The sequence below is a fragment of the Dicentrarchus labrax genome, unplaced genomic scaffold (assembly GCF_905237075.1).
Source record: "Dicentrarchus labrax unplaced genomic scaffold, dlabrax2021, whole genome shotgun sequence".
Taxonomy (NCBI): Eukaryota; Metazoa; Chordata; class Actinopteri; family Moronidae; genus Dicentrarchus; species Dicentrarchus labrax.
This window is the reverse complement of record NW_026136703.1, coordinates 16728506-16748262: the sequence shown is the minus strand read 5'-3', so window position 1 is coordinate 16748262 and position 19757 is coordinate 16728506. Positions and strand designations below refer to the sequence as shown.

General features: G+C 38.9%; 1 protein-coding gene across 2 annotated transcripts in view; it reads left to right on the top strand.

The window, feature by feature from the left end:
• The window catches only part of stxbp6 (syntaxin binding protein 6 (amisyn)), a 55691-nt gene extending 37500 nt beyond the window's left edge, over positions 1-18191 (top strand). The window contains exons 3-7 of one of the 2 annotated variants that reach the window (XM_051387523.1): positions 5737-5867; positions 6026-6191; positions 9111-9209; positions 14478-14635; positions 16316-18191. In XM_051387523.1, coding sequence (XP_051243483.1) covers positions 5737-5867; positions 6026-6191; positions 9111-9209; positions 14478-14635; positions 16316-16339 — 578 coding nt within the window. In that variant the 3' untranslated portion in view covers positions 16340-18191. The remainder of the gene's footprint in view (positions 1-5736; positions 5868-6025; positions 6192-9110; positions 9210-14477; positions 14636-16315) is intronic. The other variant, XM_051387532.1, reaches the window with a different exon arrangement.
• Positions 18192-19757: the final 1566 nt, after the last annotated feature.

Below are 19757 nucleotides of genomic sequence, written 5' to 3'. Positions count from 1 at the left end.
TTGACTCAATTAATACTGGCTCTTTACTTCAAGATGAAGTCTTTTGCACATATGAATTCATCTAAACTTTCCTTAACATGACTGGATCGTGTATGATTTCATGTTTTAAAAAAAGCTAAAGACACATCATAAGATGACTTCCAAATGTTGGATGTTCGATACAGACATAAATGCAAATTTTTTAAAACTTATTTGTTCCTCTCTTTGTATTTTAACAGAAACATTTGAGCATGAGGCCGATAATGAATGAAATCTGTTTTGTTTGCCCATAAACATATGATCCATCCCTTTAGGACATTTCTGGCCCTCAGCCAAGCCAAACAAACAACAGTACACAGTTCTTTGTTGCTCAGCACTTTGTCCATTAGTATTTCCTACCGTCTTAATGATATCCAAATGACTTTGAATTTCTGTTCACTGTGAGCAGCCCACAGTCAAAATTGCTTGTGAACCATCCTAGCTTGCTGTCCCTGTATGAACCGGGCCAGGTGCCAGCCCCAGCTTCTCAGGTGTCTTTTGTGCCATGCAAATGAGCTTGCCATGGCAACCGTGTCTACTTAATGTCAGAGCATAGAGCCGCTTGACTGCAAAATGAAGGGGTCTGATTTGTCAAGAGATCCTTAGCCCACCTGGTTGAGATAGAGGCTGTGAAATTCTTTTTTGAAGAAGGACAGATGGGAGTCAAATGATTAAAAACATACTTAAACTGAAGCTCTTCTAACAGGGTATCCTTTGACTGTAATCAGAAATTGTAATAAAATTCTGTTGAGCAACACAATCGCAGATTGCCAATGTAATGTTCAGTAAAGTTTTCATATTCACTATTCTACAATTCTTTCTAAATATCTTTTGGCACAGGAATAAGTGAATTTCATGTATTAAGAAGCAGCAAACACGCCCAACATTTTTAAGCAGTATAAAAAGTTGTTTAAATATATATATTATTCGTCAACAATTAGAACTCCTCCTGTGAAGCATCTGTAACTACTGTACAAACAGACAATCATAGTGTACAGTAACATAGCTGTTATATTATTATATTATAATTGACAGGCTGGCTTAAAACATGTCATTCTTGACCTTGGAAATAGTCGTTTTAAGTAAAATGAAAGTGTTACTGTTAGTTTTGCAGTACAGTGTGTTTCCAGTCAGCACTTGGTGTGGGCAGACATTGTCAAACTAGCTGAAAAGAGCTGCAGCACTGACCACCCAGATATACTGAATGCAATTCTGTGATTTCCAAAATGACAGCATATTTTTGGCTTGACTTCTATAGTGTTAATGTGTGTGTACATGTGTACTGTAATTCTTCACACTTCTCCACACTCCACATCTTGTGAATTAGTTACTTCAGCTCTTCTTTGTGGGTGAATCTCGGAGCAACCAGTCATTCCAAAGCTAACGTGGAGCCTCTCTGACTATACAGTTACACATTATCTTCCTTATCTGGTGTGATCTTTTGTTATTCTGTGGATTCAGATTTTCATATCTGCTCTCGGATAGCCCAAAATGCTGATGCTTAGCATATTTCTGGCTTGTGGAAGGAGATTTTTGAGAAGCATCAGTGTTGACACGAGAATTAAGTTGTATTATATAAGGGAAAGGAAGTTATTAATGTTATGCCCACATGGGTGGTCCAAGCTCCATTATTTCTGCATGAATTCCATACTTGTTCCATACTTGCTTTGGTATTGGTTGTACTGGATTATGTTTGTTTTTATAGTGCTGTATTGAACATTTCCACAAACGCTTGTATGCCATAGTCATAATCAACGACCTGCACACTTTTCACATGGTCATTCTTGTCATTACTGCTTTTGTACAACTCCTCCTTGTGCTCACATTTCTCTCTTAACAGCCACAGCTATGATAATATTTCCTTGAGGGAAAACTGATCCTGAGAACGTTTCCTCTGTGATGTTCACAGTCTGTGAATGGTACAGTATGAGTTTCCCTTCAGGCCGCAGCACTCGCGCATAGCCAAGCACAACAAGGGACTGATCCACTGGAGGAAGTGAGAGCATGTCACCATCAGAGCATGAGAAAGGAGCAGGACAGGAACCCCAGCATGGCCTTCCTTTGACAGCCCACATGGAAACAATGGCTTTGGCAGCCTCTCAGTGCTGTAGTTGTAGTCCTTCCTTGTTTCTAGATGTACGGACCGTGTAGCCAAGTGGTGTTTGCTCATACTCATAAAGTTTATTGTGGTGTAACATTGTGTTCAGGGTGAGATTATTATGTTTGTTTTGAGTGAAGCATGTCAGGGAAGCGTGTTACATTAGTTTCATATTTGATCCAGTTCATGTACAGAAAGGGAAAATGTGTCTTCAGATCGCACTTTGGCTTGCGAATCTCAAGCTCAACACACAAATTGACAGACATATACTCATATTAAAATGATACATATATCACAAGAGTGGTGGTCGGGGTGTTGTTGTCTTGTCTGATAGTAGTTTAGATGAACAGTGTTACAAGATACAATCTAAAAGAGAAGCTCTCTCATAAAATGATTTATAATGTCAACAAGCCTGATGATGCAAAACCGATACCTTACTTCCTTCTATGATTTTATCATCAGTTATATCCCAGTTTGCCTCTGTCAATATTTTGTTTGAGAATGACTTCTCAATTTTTTTTCCTCTCTACACTCACAGCATCATTCAGTGGTTAAATTTATCACGAGAGCAACATGGGGTTTCATTTTAATAGAAGGCCTTAAGTATACATTTTCTCACAGTCTTCCCCTTGATTACTGTTTCAATAAAGCCAGCTCTTCTAACTTTCAGTAATTGTTTAATATGCAGGGGAGCAACTCAGACAAGGTGGGAGTCAACAGCTGAATATGAAATTGATTTGAGAGGCTCAAAGGTGTCTGGCAGTTTGATTAAGACCTCGGTGTTGATGTGTTGACAATTTAGCTCCATGGCCTTGAGATGACAGGTCTCTTTCACATATTCACTGATGCATTTCCGTAGTCAGGTCTCAGTGTAATATTTAAAAAAAAATAAGATGGATAAATAGCCAAACTGCGCCATCACATTGTGACTGAGCATGCACTAAATGTTTCTCCTCATGTGTGCAACGGATCATTTAGTGTGTATTTCTCCAGTATTATGCAACAGTTTTTCTAATCCTGGAGTCAGTGTGATTTGTTTTTAAAGCAGCCTCACCACAAAGCTTGTGATATGACAGTGAATAAGCTAATGCACAAATATGTCAGTCAAAGCCAGGCTCGGGGGTCGCTCTCATACAGAATCATAATAGTTTTTCTCATCTGTTATGTTGTACAGTATGCTGTAAAACTATATTGTAAAACTACTGTTACTGTATTTTCAGCATGTTCCATTCCCCTGGTTGTTCTGCTTTGAGTCAGTACATTTTGTGATAAGCATACATAGTTTGAGCTGGTGTACAGCCAGACATATTCTGTTTGATTGGAAGGCAGATCACACTTTCACATATGGCTGTGCTGAAACAACTGATTTATTATATAAAAATGCCAAACATTCATTGGTTATAGCTGCTCATATCTGAGCGCTTCCTGCTTTCCTCTGTTTAGTAGCAATATGAAAACAATATCTCTGGGTTTTGGACCGTTTGTCTGACAAAACCAGCCATTTGAAAAGATAATCTAGCCTCTGGGGACTTTTGATGGTGATTTCTTGCTTTTTTGTGACATTTTATAGACCAGGTGAAAATGATCATCAGATTTGTTGAGCCCCATACTGTATAGGATGTGTCTGGTAGGATAAGATGGAGGCAAGGCTTGTTTCTAAGAGAGATATATGGTCTCTAGTTGAATTCATGCTGTACTATACAGTATTTTGTCTTTTAGCCACCAGTCCTGCACTTAACAAGTGAGAGCAATAAAACCCCATTTCTCAGTTTGGGGGAAGTGGTGGTTCTGTGCTATAGTCTATCATCCGCCTCAGTGTGCCATCGAGTATTTTTTTATTGTCTTTATGATTGAGACAGCTGAAGATAGACAGACAGAAAAGGGGGACAGAGAGAGGGGATGACACGCAGCAAAGGGCCGCAGGTCAGATTCGAACCCTGGGCCGCTGCAGCAAGGACTCAGCCTCGGTACATGGGTCGCCAGCTCTACCCACTGAGCTAACCAGGCGCCCTAGAGACATTATTCTTGTAGCAAATTGGATGACCTGAGTTTTTAGACTCCTACCCTTCCACACACTGGTTCATTACATCCAGCTGTCGTCGTCTTTATGCAATTTTCTGGTTTCTGGAGCTTCTATTCGCCTTCTGGGTGACCCAAGACAGATCTAATCAATCACTTCATCTTTTTGTCATGGTTGTCGCTGTCTGAATAACAATGAATTCTCAAAGAAAAGATTAGAGAGAAATGACAGCAGGTCTTCCTGAATTGTATCTGTCTGCCTCTGTCTGGTCCACCCTGCAACCTCAGGCCGTCACCTCAACTATTAACTGCAGCTGTCTAAATGGATACACACAAAACATATCCCAACATACCTCCTCTCTGGGGAGTTTGCTTACTGAATGTATCACCTGATGTAACATTCAGCCCTACCTAAAATCATTCCCAGAGAAAGGTGTGGTAGATCTTTCACAGAGCAAACCTGAACCAAAGGCAAAATGTAACATAGCAACCAGCAGGGATGCTAGAGGTTCTAGGAGAGCTGAGAATCCGAGTAAAGAGCAACGGCAGCGAAAGTGACCCGAACGCTTCCCTCTTTCCAAGATGACACAATGGCAAATGTGAGAGAGCGGAAGCAGAGGTTTGCTGCCGGGGTTAAAAAAGCAACTCTGGAGCATGTTTACCCCTGAGAAGTACAAAGTCCAGCAGTCCAGACACATGATGATCCGTAAACATGTGGTGGTGGTACTGTAATGCTGAGGCGAGTGGGGCCAAGCTGAGGACAAAATGATGATGTCATTGGACAGGAGGTGATAAGTTATAGTGAGGTCTGGATTGTACAAATGTTATGTACCAACCAAGCATGACTTTTATTGCACCAACTGATAAAACTCTGCAGTACCTAATACCAGTTATGGAAGCACAAAGTCATGCTTTGTCGGATTATGTTATCATTATTTCCATTTTTTCTCTTATGAGTTCTTTAAAAGGCAATACCTCCATGCTTGTCTGTAGGGTAATTTGTTACCCGCTTAGATTTGGTCAGCAGTGCAGAGGAAAGAAATACATCACTTTTGTCAAGAGTGAGTGTTGTGAGTGTCCAGCACAGTGTAAAAAAATATTCAGCAATTTATACTTTGACAAGAACAGTATAACACAGTGTTTATGTTCAAACCAGTAGTATGTAAAAAATGTCTTTGTGTAGCTGGAACACAGCAGAAAGTCATTGCACAGTATTCTGTATATAAGATTATTGCACACAATTTGGCAGGTTAAATATACAAGCCAAATCCATGTTTGTCTGTTCATGGTTAGACTGTCTTCTCATAAGAAATGTTATCGTGGTCTCTGTTGCTTTTGGCTCCAAATGTGAAATGTTCATTGTTATTGGATCCCTTTTTTCCTGCCGCCCACAAAAGTAAGCTTCTTACTTCTCCTGCTTGACTCTAATATTCCTCATTTTGTGACGTGAATTGTGTATTTATCCTATTACAAACTCTTATTACAGCATATGTACGTAGAAGCTACAAGTTATACAGCAAGGTCATGTTCTAGAATTAATGTTGGTTAATAATTGTTGCAACCATCTTATCTAGTATGTTTTATTGTTATTTTTTCCACAGTGACGAATAAGAAACCAACCTCTCTATCCATCACTAAGGTGAAGCAGTTCCAAGGATCTTCTTCCTTCATAAAAAGGTCACAGTGGACAATTGACCAGCTACGGCAGGTCAACGGCATTGACTCTAACAAAGTATGTCATTTCTAGTCCCCTTGAAACACTATTAATTGCTATTTAATTAGTTAATATTGCCAGGGAAAATCTATGTGTGAAGATGAGTAATTGCAGATGATTGACTACATGCACTCACCTCTCACTCATGTCTCGCTCTTATTGGTATTCTCTCCAAGGACTGTCCAGAGTTTGACCTGATGTTCGAAAATGCTTTTGACCAGTGGGTTGCTGGTTCTGCAGGAGAGAAGTGCACCTTCATCCAAATTCTTCACCACACCTGCCAGCGCTACAGCTTAGCACGGAAACCAGAGTTCGTCAACTGTCAGTCTAAACTGCTAGGGGGTAAGACGGTTAAAAAACAAACACTGCTAACTGTCCTTTGTTAATATTGCTATTCATGGCACAGTGGCTCTGCAATGCCAGACTCGCTGCTGTCATACTGTGCTGTAAGCCAGTCTGAATCTAATTATGTATGATGACAACCAGCACCTGGTGTGTATGAAAATGCATGTTTATTCCTCGTACACAGCATCTGTTGAGCGCTCTACTGAAGTGAGGTCAATGAGGATGTCCAACAAAATGCATCTGCTGTGACTCAAAACATCTGACAAAGATCAACTGGTTTAAAGCACATAGAAATACTCAATACAACACTAAATAATATTGTTTGCCTTATTTATGTGATGTTGACACATTTCATTGTGTGCCTGGAGCGTGAGACTCATTATTTTCAATTGGTTTCCACCCTTCATAATAACATTGAACATCACAGTAAGAGCTGTGAACGGTCCCTTAGTTATAGACACTGATATTAAATCTGTGAGACTGTGGAAAGTCAGTTGAAAGCTAACCTTTCCCTTTGAAAATAATATTAATTTCATTCCCAACTAATAAGTGAAGACAGGCTGATCAAACAAGTCAAAGCATAACCAATTCCCAAATGTATTAGACATGTAAAATGGAAATATAAAACCCGCATAATTGGTCGTTTCCTGGCTGCAAATTGTGTGTTTATTACCCAGGAGGTGAAGAGTTCTGGTGTTGGTTGATGGTTTCCTCTACAGTGAAACCCAGTAGAGAATGCGGCATCCTGAGTGGTTTGATCAGATATTGATCTGTTTACCCCCAAGCTTCATCTTTGAGCACCATTCAACCTGTTGTATTATTCATGGTATTATTTATGTAAACACATCCCCATCCGGCCTCCTGCAGGTTGCCCCTGTGCCCCACATATACAAGAATCAATTTCCACAAACACATTATTATTTTTTTTAAACTTCCAACTGTTGCTCTAAAATCTTACTATGAGCAAGTCACAGAATGACTAATGACAACCCAGAGTTTCTTTGTAACGTGCTTTGTAAAAGCTGTAATTCATGATTCAAAAGAGAATTAAGACTTTAGGGGATTTCTGGGGAAAGCTGCAGCTTTGGGAAGTATTATTAAACATATAGTATATTGCAGAGAAGTGAGACTATGCAATATATGCATAAAGACACTATATATATATATATATATATATATATATATATATATATATATATATATATATATATATATATACTGTCAGATGTCTTTCTTTCTTACTCTGTGTGTGAGAACACACTATCACTCATTGATGATTCCTGTTCTCTTCTAAAATCTGTTATGTTGCCTTGACCTCCCTCCTACTCTGAAAACCATGTCCATATTTAACTTTGTTAAACTGACCCTGGTGCATACTATAGTCCCTGTATGTGTAGGTGGGAAGGTAGTAGTGCCCCTGAGAGGGTCTTTAGAGTAGGATGGATTATGGAATGTGAAGTGTTTCATATCAATCACACACCTCCAGTAGATATGAATATTACACTTAGTAGCCCTGTAACATTGTTTTAACTGCATCTAAGAAACCGAGGATGAAGTTAAGACATCTTGATATAAAACCTTGATATGAAACATGTCCTATTTAAAATATACTTTCAAGAGCCAAACCTGTGGTTTTGTAGAAACAGCTACAGTATTGATCCATCTATTGACACCATCCTGTAAGTCTATCTGGCCAAATGATCTGATAATGAACTCCTGGCTCTTGGTAAGTAGGGATGCTGTGTTTGATACGTGGAAAAACTGACGGCTCACCACACACATTGTGACAGGAGGAACTAGGGGATGCCAGCCTGCTGCCAAACTCTGTCCACTCCAGTTTAAGTCTCACACCAGTGCAAAACAAAAATCATGACGCTGCTCAGGTGTGGGACCATAACTGTGGGAGACGCTATCTGCAGAATCCCCTCGGATGGCAGCCCCCAGAAAACACAAAAGTTATTTCACATAATCAAGGTCAAAAATCTCTGGGGTTTTTGTTAGGTTTCCCCATGTGTGTATTGATGACAGTGTAGTCAGTGGTCTGTGAATGCCAGCAGCTCTGTTCTTTACCTGAGCTTAATTTGCATTGTTTCCACATTCTGATAAGGTTACTTCAAGATGTCCTGGCATTCTTGAGTTTAAAATGATACTAGACTGCAGACAGTTATCCATGCATTGCATCTGTGTTGTAATATTGTTAACATTTAATCATCAGGCTGTATCATGGCGGCTCACTCATAATGTAATCGGAGTTATTGGAGGAGTTGATGTTTTGATGCAAAACGATTTAAATAAAACTCTAGATTGAAATTCAATTCAGCAAAGATGCTTTTTAATATCTTGGACTATGGACTCCGTTTCCATGTGCCTTGTGACTCATAGTAATTTATTCCTTTTTAAAAAGAGTTTTCTAACTGAAACAGTAGGTGAACTGATGCTGCAGACTTACAGGCATGTGTTTTTGATTCCTTGATAGCGCATGTAATTGGTCTAGAAATAAAAGCAGCTAATTGCCTTGTTATCAGTTCCGACTTGAGCTGCTGGCCACACTTGTTATATACCCTGTTATACCCCAATTCCCACCTGAGCTTTTCTATCTCACTGGGATGTATTCATGACGTGCTTCTAAACGAAATGTTAAATGAGCCTTAAGTGCTTTTAAACCCTCAGCATTAGATGAGCTTGTCTGCCTGCAGTTTACGCTAAATGCTCGGTGTGAGGGTTGCAATCACTGGATGGATGAATAATTTAACAGTAACCAGTTTCACTGTTTTTTGCATGACATTTATAAAGACCTGAACCCATCAACACTTAACACATGATCTAATAATCCAATACCGGTAACCAGTCCTGACTAATTTAAAACTCAATCATGTTTGAACATCAAAGTTAACTTTTGATATTTTCTCATCACAGAAGACCAAGCTGTAGATTCAGTCATTTTCCGTTGCAAGGTCTATTTGAACAGAATGAGGAAAGAATTTGTTGCACACCACGGTCATCTACTAAGACAAGGTAAGCCGGTGGTTCAGTATACAAAACTACTTGGACTAAATGTAAAAAGTTGTATCCCCTACTAAATAGTGTTGACTACACATTCCTTCCTCCGTAATGTATTCCTCAGTATTCTGTACTTCTGTATAGCATTTCACAAATTAACATTTAAGCTTAGTCAAGATTATAATGATGGGAAATTATGGCTGTTTAATGCGTTGTGTGATGCTGACATTTATCTGCTGATTAAAGCCACTGAGAATAGGCTGTTCATAAATACCTAGTAGCTATTTTTCTGTCAGTGCCGGCACGACTCTGTGGTACATTCAGAACAGGACGTGCATGTTTGTCCTCATTGGTGTCCTTTGTCATGCTGTCTAAAAAGGCACTGTGACTAAAACTAAAGGCCGACTGAGCAAGCAAGGTCAAGACCTTCCCTTCATGAAAAAATGTCAAGGGCAGAACGATCTCCTGTTTTTCTCTGAGCAGTTAACAAAGGGGTTGACCGAGTCATTCAGGCACATCCACCTCACTCCAGAGTAAATGTGAATATCTGTAGGATGCACACATATGTTAAGAGTGAGTCAAATGTAGATCAAGCAGGAGGGACCAACCCAATAATACAAATTAATTACTTAATTAACTGTTTATAATAAGATAATTTGTCGTAAACCTCAGCACTGGATCACAAATTTACATTAACAATTAAGTAATAGTGCAGTTGAGTTTATATAGGTTCCAAGTGAAGATTCAGTCTGTGACTGCTGATGCTAAGAAAGTCGAGGTCTTGGATAGTGGTGGTGGGCACATGGAGGAGCAACACTGTGATGGTCAAAAGACTGTGCTATAATGATGGGCATATATAGTAGGGTTTATATATTATATACAGTATATATTTCATATGGAGGGAGTGGTATCAAGAAAAAAAGAGAAATGTACAGATGGCTGTATGATTTAGGAAGAACATAGAAAAAGGGAGAACTGCCCTGTATAAAAGGTTTGGGAGTTACCTTTTAAAAGAGAGAATTAACTGTTTAGGGAATAACTGCAGGAAGAATGTGGAGAAAAGTGATTGGATTAAAGGCTGTATAGAAATAATGTGTATGTCAGGAGTGCCGGGGGGGAGGTGCCCTCTCTGGTTAAACCTCTGCTATAGTTTCATTTTGCTGCTGCGGATAATGTCAAGATTTGCATTAATTAAACCGCAACAGGAGTTTATCTTGCAGCAGGAGCTGCATAACTGTGTCTTTAGGCCCCTATGAGGTCAATAACATTAGACATTTCTTGTTGAATCTTCTTCTCATTTTCTCATTCCTTTATGCATAATCCATTTGAAATTGTCCTGCCTTGCTAGTTTTCAATGTATATGAAGCTTTGAACTATAAATAAAGTAACTTCAAAAGTTAAAAAATAAACTATAAATGAGAAGCATGAAAAACATCTTAACTTTTCTAAGATTTTCTTTTTATTCGTACTGTTTATTGTTGTTCCATAGGAAAACAAAATAGCAGGCCACAGAAGGATTTAAAGAGGGATGCTTTTCTTGTTTCCAGCCTTCATGCTAGTTTATTGTGTTTAAATGATTTACCTATTAACTTTAAAGCTTTATACAGCCCTTTCTCAGGAAGTGCTGCTGTCACACACGCAGAGTGTGTATTATGTGTGGAATTTGAAAATAAATTATTTTATCACAGTAACACTCAATTTATAAATGCAGTTGTGGTTAGGGTGGAATTTATCACAGAATTGCAGTTATAATACGGAAACATATTTGATATTGTTGTAGCCTTCCTCAGGCACTTCCTTGTTTTCTTTTTTGGCTGCCGGTCTTCTACTCAGTGATAAATTCTAGAAGAAGGAAAAGGGATTTGTGGAATTAGGTTGCAAACATTTTAATAATGTTTAACACATTCAGAAAGCCACATTTGACGTAATTATGTATTCATGTTGTATGTCCTCTTTATGAATTTGCGAGTACATACATCTACAGTAAAATAGGTGATGAGAGGTTTTTAATATTTTTTGTCTCATTATAAACCCAGGTTAAAAATAACAGCAATTACTGGGTACTTCAGTGTCAAGAGGCTCTGAATATGTAGGTACAGCTATGAATAGGTTTGGGATTACTTACAGAAATCATTGACAGAGTGTTTCATATGTTTCTTTGCATGAATAATCGCAACCTAAAGCCCTCTGGTAATTTCTGGATAATAAGGAGAATTTTTGATGGTAGTTGTTGAAGTCCAGATAAGTATGTGCTCCCTATATACTCAAAAGAAATTATCGTAAGACACTCACTCCCTTGAAACACCCACACATATTATACCCCGCAGCATTATCCTAGCACAGAGATCATGTGTGTTGCCAGAATGAAAATACTGAAGGCACGGTAGCATGCCTTGTTTGATGGATCTTTTTTTGTAGGTGTGTTTTGTTCTTGAAGTGATCCATCCAATCTAATCATTCCCATATGCTGAGAGTAAACGTGACTTAGCTGTCAGCGTCTTGTGGAGTATATCTGACATGCTCCTGTTGATAACCATCAGCTTATTTTCTTTAGCACCACCGCAGTGCAGTCTGTAATCTACAGCTTACAGCAGAGCTGTATCTTTCTTTGACTCTTTCCCCTTCCTTGTTATGTTCATATTTTCTCATAGTTTGTATTTTCTGGAATATTTGTATTGCCAGAAAACAATTTTCCTTTTCGCTCTGTCTCAATTGTTTAACAAACCCTGGCTTATTATGATATTATGGGATATAGCAACAAAATTCTTCCTGCATTGTTGAGAGAGGCGTGTCATGGATGTTCTAGGTTTGGCCTTGTACTGTGGGTCATTTTCAACAATGCAAGCTGACAAAATCTTTACAAAAAAAGCTCCTCTTTTAGAGTTACCAGTGCAACATTTGCGTCAATAAAATACCGACTATTAATACCAGTGAACCTCCTCAGTAAGATAAAAGAGCCGCTGTTATCCCCACTGATAACTTTGATGGCTGGTCAGCTCCCACTTTAGGTTAAGATCACAGCGATAGCATCACATAACATAATCTACTCCTACACGTTTCATTCAGCTCCTGATTCTGCGGCCCCTTCATAACCTCTCCAGAATGTCTCCACCCTGCCTTCTCTGTAATTACATTCTCCACTGGGGGAGCCCACGCTGCAGCCTGCCACTGATCTCTGAAAATGGAGAAAGAAAAAGGCACCAGAGAAAAGGAAAATCGTGTGCAGACAAATAAAGGGCGATGTTGTCTGAGTGCATGGTGTGGAGGGGTTTTAAGGGTGGGGGTTATATTGAGGATGATGGGAGTATTACTCCCCCGGTTCTTCCGCAGAAGGAGAGGATTAAGAGGAATCTGTCTGAAGGTGAAAAGGTCTTATCCTTTATAGTGAAGCTCCTCAAAGAAGGTTTTTTTTTTTTTTTTTTCCCAAATAGAAGCAGTAGCAGCAGCAGAAATGTGTCTGTAGCTCTTTTTGTTGTAAACCAGAATCTACTTTTGCAGTGTATAAGAATTGCACATAAACTTTACTTTCTTAACTAGGAACCCTGTAGCCATTAGCAAACAGACACATTCTAATATTGAAACTTGACCAAATGAAAAAAGGAGTCCCAGGACAGGTATGAAGCTTATTTCATCGCTGGTCCAGATGTGTTTGTCATGTGCAATGTGGCCTGCAGTCTGTGGTTCATTTACTGTAATCTCTGGAAAACTTGACTGAAGGAAGGTCTTGTGTTTACGCATGTGTTTCCATTTCCTTTTGTGTGCGTAGGTGTGGGTATGAACATCTATACATCCATCTGTGTGTGTCCCCGGGCGTGTCTTTACACAAACTGCTTTGAATCTATCAAGTTAACTTCTTTTGAAGGAACACCAGCTGGCCTCGCCGTCTGCTTTTGGGCTGTCATATAACCCACTGCAGTAGAACTGTCCCAATTATCTGTCACTCAGCCTACCTGCCTTAAAGCCTCAAGACATACACTCACTATATTGCAGTTTCCTGCGGGAGTAGATAGAATCAAGCTTGTCAAGCCTTAATACAGTTAGTACCTTCAAGCTTTGCTCGGCCTGTTTCTTCCCCTCAAACTCATTTACTGTATTTCTGAAGATATAGACCTTGGACAATTTAATCTAGCTTATCTTTTCTCTGGGTGTTTGGTGTGTTTTTCTTTATTGTTCATTTGCCCACATTTTAAAGTTAGGCACAGGAGTAGACAGTGAAGTTGTGGATTATTTAGTATAATTTAATAGTATGCTTTGTAATTGTATACCCCAGAAATGTATATCGCATAATGCAAAATTCTGTGCTCCTAGTCCTCCTTAATTTGTCTTTTTTTCACCTTGTGCAGCCTGTGGTGCCACTCTGGTGTTGTAATTAAAATGACTTGTCAGGATCTTGCCACCACAGACTGAGAGCATCCTTTGACTCTTTTTGGGCAACCAAAGAAAAGGAAAACAGGCGACAACAAAAACAATACAGATTTTTTCCCCCAAACTGGCATGCTGCCATCAGATACATCTACATAAAGTGACTAATGATTATACCCCACTGGAACAATGCAACTGTATTGCTGACAAAGAGAAGACAGCAGGAAAAATGCTGCCACTAGTCTGGTTGCTAGCGTAGTGCAGAACAGCAGCACTCCCAATGTGCTTTAGATTAATGGCTTGTCAGAGGAAACATCCGTAGGGCTGCCACGGCTATCGGAAGATGTGTTCTCTGTCTTGTATCCACTACTGGGTCTCCAGGGCTGCCCATACAGCCAAGCACATATCCTCTCTTTATTATGCTATAGTTCAGTAGAGAGTAATCACAGAGCTCGCAGCACAAGTTCAAAACTGAAGAAAAGTAGCGCTGAATGTCACCAGGAATGACATGCCTCCTTTAAAAAGAGACATTAAAACGGTTGTTGAACTTAAATTTGTTGCTGTTGCATACTTTTGAAGTTTGAAAAGGTTAATTTCACTTGATCTTACCTTGAAGTAAATCAGCTTTGAAGAAAACTCATTATCCAGCTTCCCACGATGCACCTGATGGAGGCCATTTACTTTTTCATGATTTTGTCATCCACCATTAACACTAACGCGCAGGGTCACTGATTAAACTACACCCATCTAATGTTACAGGTTCATTTGTCACAGCTAGTCTCCTACACTCTGTTGTCCACCAAAAGATCACAATTTATTTCCCCTTTTGTCTTTTCTCTCCTCTCTCTGTGTCCCACTTTACTTCTCTTCTCTGCTTCTCTTTGCTCTGCCTCGCTTCTTCACTCCCTGCTTTATCTGCAGGTAACAGTATTCTACACTCAGCTGCAGACAGTGTGACGAGTGCTGTACAGAAGGCCAGCCAGGCTCTGAATGAGCGCGGCGAGCGATTAGGTCGAGCCGAAGAGAGGACTGCAGACATGATGAACAGTGCCGAACAGTTCGCTGTCACTGCACACAAGGTGAGGCAATATGTTAGCAAGATATATTACAGCGCATAACCTCCGGGTGGGTTTAGTGTATACATTTTAATACAGTGCCGTTGACATTCTGACTTCGAGTCCCACCTCTTGTTATAGAATATCTAGTCATGGTTTTAAAGTCATTATTGGTGCAGCCAAAAGATCAAACATTTTACTTAAACCTGAGGATATTTGTAAGAGTTGCTTCATTGTAGCTCCAGCCTCTTAGCCGTGGTGCTCTCTGCTCAGTGAAGATAATCGCTTTTTTTCTTCTTCCCTCATTTACTCTTTTGTAGTTCTCTATGGGGTGTTCCCTCATCCTCCATTTATCCCATATCTGTTGTTTGTCAGGAAAACTAATTGCATGCTGTTTAATGAGACTATTAGCATAATATGATTTTTTTTTTTACTGCGAAACACAAGAAAAATCGATTTCTTTGTTACGAGCGCACCTGATTATGATCATCATAACTGTCTTTTTAATAGCACACAGTATATCACACATGCCTGGGTTTGCAACTTGGGTTCTTGTGTAAAATTAGGGTTAGTAGACTGTTAGATGGCACATGTCTATCAGCGCACTAAGAGCTAAGATGCATACTAGTGATGGTGGGATAATTGAAAGACATTTCAAAGAGCCTTGCATGGCCCTCTCACCACTCACAGATGAGCTTCCCCACAGTGATGATAACAAAAACTGTGATAAGCATCGAGAAATGCCTTGGCTCTGGTGTTTTCAGGAGAGAATGACTGTAGAACCCCCACGAAGAATCACTCATTTGCAGGCATTTCTCATTTTGCTTGCTACCATTAGCTTTTATATTATTCGTTTCATAACTTGTCATTTGTCTTACACGTTATTATCAAGACTCATCATAATGTCGCATGTCTCAAGCCCTCTTTTAAAGGCAGTTGGTTGCCTCTTTGCTTTTTATCAGTTTCATTTCTGTATGAGGGTGACTTTTGATGATTGGTTACAGGCTGTATTGTGAAGGATGTGAGTTTCCCTACTTCCAAGTGATCTGCATGTGTCTTCAAATTATAGCCAACTGTCATACTGTGAGAGGGTCACCTTGACTCTTTTTTTCCTCTTAGTTGACTCCTGGAATCTCATTTCCGAGCCGATTTAGCTGCACTGCTCAGTTTTACTCAAAACCCCTCATTTCTGCATGATGCTCTACTGCCCCCACTTGTTCTGTCTGTGGAATTCAGTTTTCCTCATCCTACAGCAACATATTCCTGTGTGTGTGTGTGTGTGTGTGTGTGTGTGTGTGTGTGTGTGTGTGTGTGTGTGCGTGTGTGCGTGTGCGTGTGCGCGTGCGCATCTTCCATCTTCACGTCTCCGTATCCCATAGCTTTGTGTATTAGATTGGTGGCCCTGGTCATCTCTCTAATGAGCCTCCAGACAAGCCCATTAGAACCCTTGTTAATGAGATAAATGAAATTGCCTTGTCATTGCCTGAATATAAAACACCAGGAACCTTGGCTGCCTTCCAGCACCTATATACTAAATCTTCCCTTTCCTAACTGCTTTTTCTACTTTTGTGGAGCAGTTCTAAATTTCACTCACTGCGCTTGTTATTGCAGTTTATTGAATACAGAATGTGTTACATTTTGCTGATAGGGTCATTTGAAATTCTCACTGTATTATCCACAACCCCCACCCCAATTTTTCTACAGCTTGCCATGAAGCACAAGTGTTAGACCACTGCCAAAACCAACTGGGGGGTGGGGATCAACAATCGCCAGTTGCTGTACAGGAGAAGGATTCCAGATTTTATTCTTTTTAAAAGTTTTTAATATGATTACTATTTGTTAACAATGTTAACATTTTAACGATTTTTGGTTATTGTATTCTGGTGCATTCTCTGATGGTTAGGCATCAAGCAGGGGAGGAGGAAGAGAGGAGGTAAACAACGCTACAACAGACTGTCAGCAGAGTGTTTCATGCTTCTGTTTGCCAAAAAAAAAAAAAAAAAAAAAAAGTTATACGCCACAGCCATGACTGTATTTCATAACCACGGCCACTCAAAACACTTCCCCTCTTCATATGCTCAGACATCAATATGAGTGCACACTTGCTGACAAATCATTATCAGCAGTCACTCCAAGACAAGGAACAGCTTGTCTCACTGGTTATTAATTGTTGAGAGTTTTTCATGAGCACTGCAGTGATTATGCAGTCTGATGTATTACTGACAGACCCTCTCATTACAAATATATGCACACATGCATACCTGAAGATAGCCTTGATGTTTTTCTTACCTGATATTTATTAGGTTGTACCCAGATAACTATTTTGGAAATACATTTGGGGGAAAAGGATGTGAGATGAAAATAATCACATCTGTGGAGAAAACAACAATAACTACACCCCTGAACATCAAAACATCAAAATATTTATTTTTAATTTATCATTTCCTTCTCTCCTTGGACTCCTGGACATTGCAGTCTTTCAATCTGTTTTGTCCATCATTTCAAAAATGTATCATAACAGTATTAGTCAAAATGTTTTCAAAATAGTGTTTCATAACTGCATATGAGACCCAATGAGTGGTTTGGGTGACAGAATATACGTATAACAGTGAAACATTTTAGTCCTCTGTTAGACCATTTAAAACAACCAAAACGACATTGAATACAGTTTCCAACATGTTTGGAAGTGTACTTTAAGAACTCAGTTTTGAAAATTAGCTTTTTAAGTTAAGAGTGGGTGGCATTTCATTAAACCAGCTTCTGCATTATAAAAGCAAAACATGTAATTCTTCTAGTACTATTATCTCAATGTCTGTAGAGCTAATTTGTCCCATGAATGGATGGGATGTTTTGAAATGATTTCTGGCTGTATTTCAGCTTAAGTAGTTTTACTCTATGGTTTTTGTAGAATTTGGGTTGGTCATTATAATGGTGTGTATTCTGATCGATAAAGGACAAAATGTCTCAAATAGCAGCCGCAGCAGCAGTGTGCAGTGGTGTATTTTCTTTTGTGTCATCGCTCTCACACTGACTGTAACTTTGGCTTCCTCACCCTCACAATTGAGATGTATTTGATTTTTTTTTTTTTTTATATTTTGAATTTTATAATTCACAATGTTAAAATGCACCGACAACCTTATCTTGCACAGCACTGTTGAGTTCATACTGAAACGTTCCAGTTGCCTAACTGTTATTGTGCTTGTATTTCTCTCTTTAACACTTTGGATGTTTATTGTTTTAATAAAAAGAATATATATATAAATAGTGTCCTTTTTATAACCAGCTTTAACAAGTTCCATCAAACAATGGAATCAGAAGTTGTACATTTATTTTGTTGGGTGTTCTTTATCACTGTTATTGCATTTGCGTGTTTTACTCACCTGGATTTTCTCTGCTCATAAACAATAAGCTGCCTAAAGCTTAAAGTGTCTAATGGGTAATTTTCTCTGTTTGATGTGCTGAGTCTCACTACATGCTCCAACAATGCTCATTTCACACTGATATCGATTCTCTATTATACTGTAAGATGTAAAATAAAGTCCAATCCACAATCAAAATAAAATGGTTCTTTATTAGTGCCTTTTGCTGTCAACGTCTCACCTCAGTCTGTAAATCAGTGTTAATATTATCTTGCTTAATGTGGCAACCAGGGTAACACTGCCTCAGAGGATCAATGAAGAAAACACTTTTTTAGGTTTTGGTTAAGATTTAATTAAATATTAGGTGTTGTATTTATACTACAGGGGGTTTTATACAGAAGTCACAATATGTTGAAGTAAAATGGTGAGGGTCATCCTTTGCACATTTAAATATGACTACTTGTAAATAAAATATCTGCATGCTTATCTTTGCTTTCTTCCTTCACCAGGTTTAAATTAATTTACTAGTTCTACATTGTGTGTATTTAAATTATATAATGCCGATAAAGTATTTGACAAGTAGGGATATTGAAATTTTTACATTTGAGTTTTGTCAACCTTCCATAGGAACGTCTGTGTATAACAAAGTAAATAAAAGTAATAAACATCATACTTCTTCAAGTTGTGCAAATTGTTTGCCCGGTACTGGTGATGTTACTTCTATAAAAGGGTCAATTATTGAATTTATACTGTTAAATTGTATTCTCCTGTCTGACCTTTGTCTCTGTTATTATTGACTGAAATGTTCAGGAAACATACAGTTTGCAGTTTATAGTTGCACTGCAGTCAAATTGAGCGTGTGTGTAAACTACTGCTCACCGTGACATTTTCCTGTTTCCCCTGCAGAGGGCACTGTCAGCGTGTGTGTATGCCTATGTATATGTGTTTGTGTGGTCTAAATGTGCATATGTGTCCAGGCTGCAGTATTCCTTCAAGAGTCATAGTTTAAAAAAAAGAACCCCAACTAATTCTAAAACTGGATGCCACAAGGCATAAGTTATCCGTTTATTCCCTGATATGGCTTTATCTCCAAAAATGCTGGATACTACAATTCACATAATGCAGCTCAGTAGCATCTCTTTGTTACCCCTCTCCATAAATGGTAAATACCCATATCTTTCATCATCTGGAATCGGTAGAATAAGTCCACTGATAACATTCAGTTGGCTTGGTTTTAAAACCCTGCAACAGTTTTATCTTAGTAATTTTTATCTATATGAATTCATAAGAATATCTATGTCTCAGATAATCCATAATTTAGTATACACATAGTAATTGTTACCAGCATCATAAGTAATTAAAAATGTACATCCAGCACAGAACGTAGTCATATCACTGTATTTAAACCAAAAGACCCTGCGCTTTGAACCCATTCACTGTCTTCACTGTCTTCGGTTGAAAGAAAAAACTGTTAAGCCTGATCGTTGATAAAGATAAAGAAGATATAGCCGAGTCAAGTGAGCAGAAATAAATCTTATCAAAGCATCTATGTTATCTTCTCCCTCCTTGCCACCTCTTAATAGCATTTTAATCTTGCAGTTAATGATGTGGACCAATCAGACGATGAAGGGCAGTAAGTGTAGTAGCAGTGCTGAAATATATGATCTATAGCATTTAGTGCTGCAGAGGAGGGTGGAGGGTGGAGGGTGGAGGAGTGAGTACCTCATGAAAGCCCCGGTATAGGACTCTGCTACCATTACTCACACTGCCAACTCCTGTGAACCATT